Source organism: Phalaenopsis equestris, unplaced genomic scaffold (genome assembly GCF_001263595.1).
Source record: "Phalaenopsis equestris unplaced genomic scaffold, ASM126359v1 Scaffold001116, whole genome shotgun sequence".
In the NCBI taxonomy this organism is placed as follows: Eukaryota; Viridiplantae; Streptophyta; class Magnoliopsida; order Asparagales; family Orchidaceae; genus Phalaenopsis; species Phalaenopsis equestris.
In genome coordinates, this window is record NW_018165555.1 from 1248088 (window position 1) to 1249638 (window position 1551).

The window sequence follows — 1551 nt, forward strand, 5'->3', positions numbered from 1 at the left end:
AGGGCGGCGCGCGGAGCTGCAGCGGCAGCTCTGTTTGCAGCAGCAACAGCTCGGTTGAGTTCCTCTTCCACAGTGGGCAGAAGAATTGCCCTCTCTGCAGCATTTCTTCCACTCTACCAATATTTAATAAATTGAAATTAAGCTCATATAAGTCTAATGTATATCAAGACAATTCATTTATTTCATATTGAATTAAGCAATTCTATACCTGAGCAAAGCTGTAAACTTTTGGGTGTACCGGAGGGAGAGGGTTCTTGATAGTTCCATAGTTCCATTCTCCTGACTTGACACCCCCTCCACTTAAAACGTAAGATCCGAAACCTTGTTGCACGCCTTCGTGCCATGAGCCTTCATAACAGTCACCATTGACATAGTAATAAACTCCAAATCCTTGAGCCATTCCCCCGAAATATGCACCCGCATATTTATCCCCATTACTAATGAATATGTATAAAATCCTTAAATAAGAGTCTAAAAATCTTGAATTTTGAATAAAAATACATGCAAACGTATATATCAAAAAAAAATATTACGTGCAAACATAATATGTGTGAATTATGTGTGGATTTGTGGAATTGGTTGGGATGATATTGATCCGAATACCACTTTAATATCATCAATCCTCATATGTGAATATATCATACCTGAAATGATAGACCCCTAAACCATGTTTCACCCCAAACTCGAATTGTCCCACGTAGCATCCACCATCCGAGCATCTCAGCACTCCATAGCCGTTGCTTTGTCCGCGAGCCCATTCACCGGCATAGCCGACGCTTTTGTTGAATTGATAGACACCAAAACCATGATATAGGCCCTTGCGATAATGACCATAGTATCGTGTTCCCTTCCCCCACCGCTCGATCCCATAGCCATCGCACTTCCCGTCCACCCAATCGCCCTCGTATCTCCCTCGCTCGAAGAAATCATAGACACCACTCCCGTTGAACTTCCCCAAGTAAAGCTCCCCTTCATATGAATCCCCATTAGAGTACACCTCTATACCTTCCCTATTATCAATCCTTGCTCCAGCAAAAACCATGGGGTTCTCCTCGTCCCCAACAAACCATTCAACGGGCTTTTTCCGGCGTAGAATTAGAAAAAGGCCGGACTTTATTAGGATGATTGAGGAAGCTAGAGAAAAAAACCAGATGTTTAAGATGGAGATGGGCTCGCCGCGGAGGTAGTAGTAGAAAACGATGAGGAAAGTGAGTAGAATGAGTGGGAAGCAAGTTGAGAAGACGACACTGTGGCAGGCCGATAGCATTTCATTGAAGGTGGAGAGTCTGTAAGACGATGATCGAAGGAAGGATGAGAATTTCTGCATTTGCATTTCTTCTTTGTGCTTTCTAATGGCAGCAACAAAACTTGCAGTAATGCGTATCATAGTACTGAGCGAAGTTAGTTATAAGAAGAAGAGTAACAGATTGGGAGAGAGAAGCGGAGGAAATTCGGAGTGCCGTTTTTTGGCATATGAAATGACGGTGTTTAATTTGGATATGATTTTGTTGGATAAGGAAGCTTGAAATTGCCATCAACGTCAACGTTTAC

The 1551-nt window shown here is 42.7% G+C and overlaps 1 protein-coding gene across 1 annotated transcript in view; it reads right to left on the reverse strand.

Annotated features, from left to right (window-relative positions):
* The window catches only part of LOC110033238 (radial spoke head 1 homolog), a 1726-nt gene extending 263 nt beyond the window's left edge, over positions 1-1463 (reverse strand). Inside the window, exons 1-3 of the mRNA XM_020737155.1 lie at positions 645-1463; positions 209-437; positions 6-113 (exon numbers count right to left, since the gene is read on the reverse strand). Coding sequence (XP_020592814.1) covers positions 6-113; positions 209-437; positions 645-1387 — 1080 coding nt within the window. The 5' untranslated portion in view covers positions 1388-1463. The remainder of the gene's footprint in view (positions 1-5; positions 114-208; positions 438-644) is intronic.
* Positions 1464-1551: the final 88 nt, after the last annotated feature.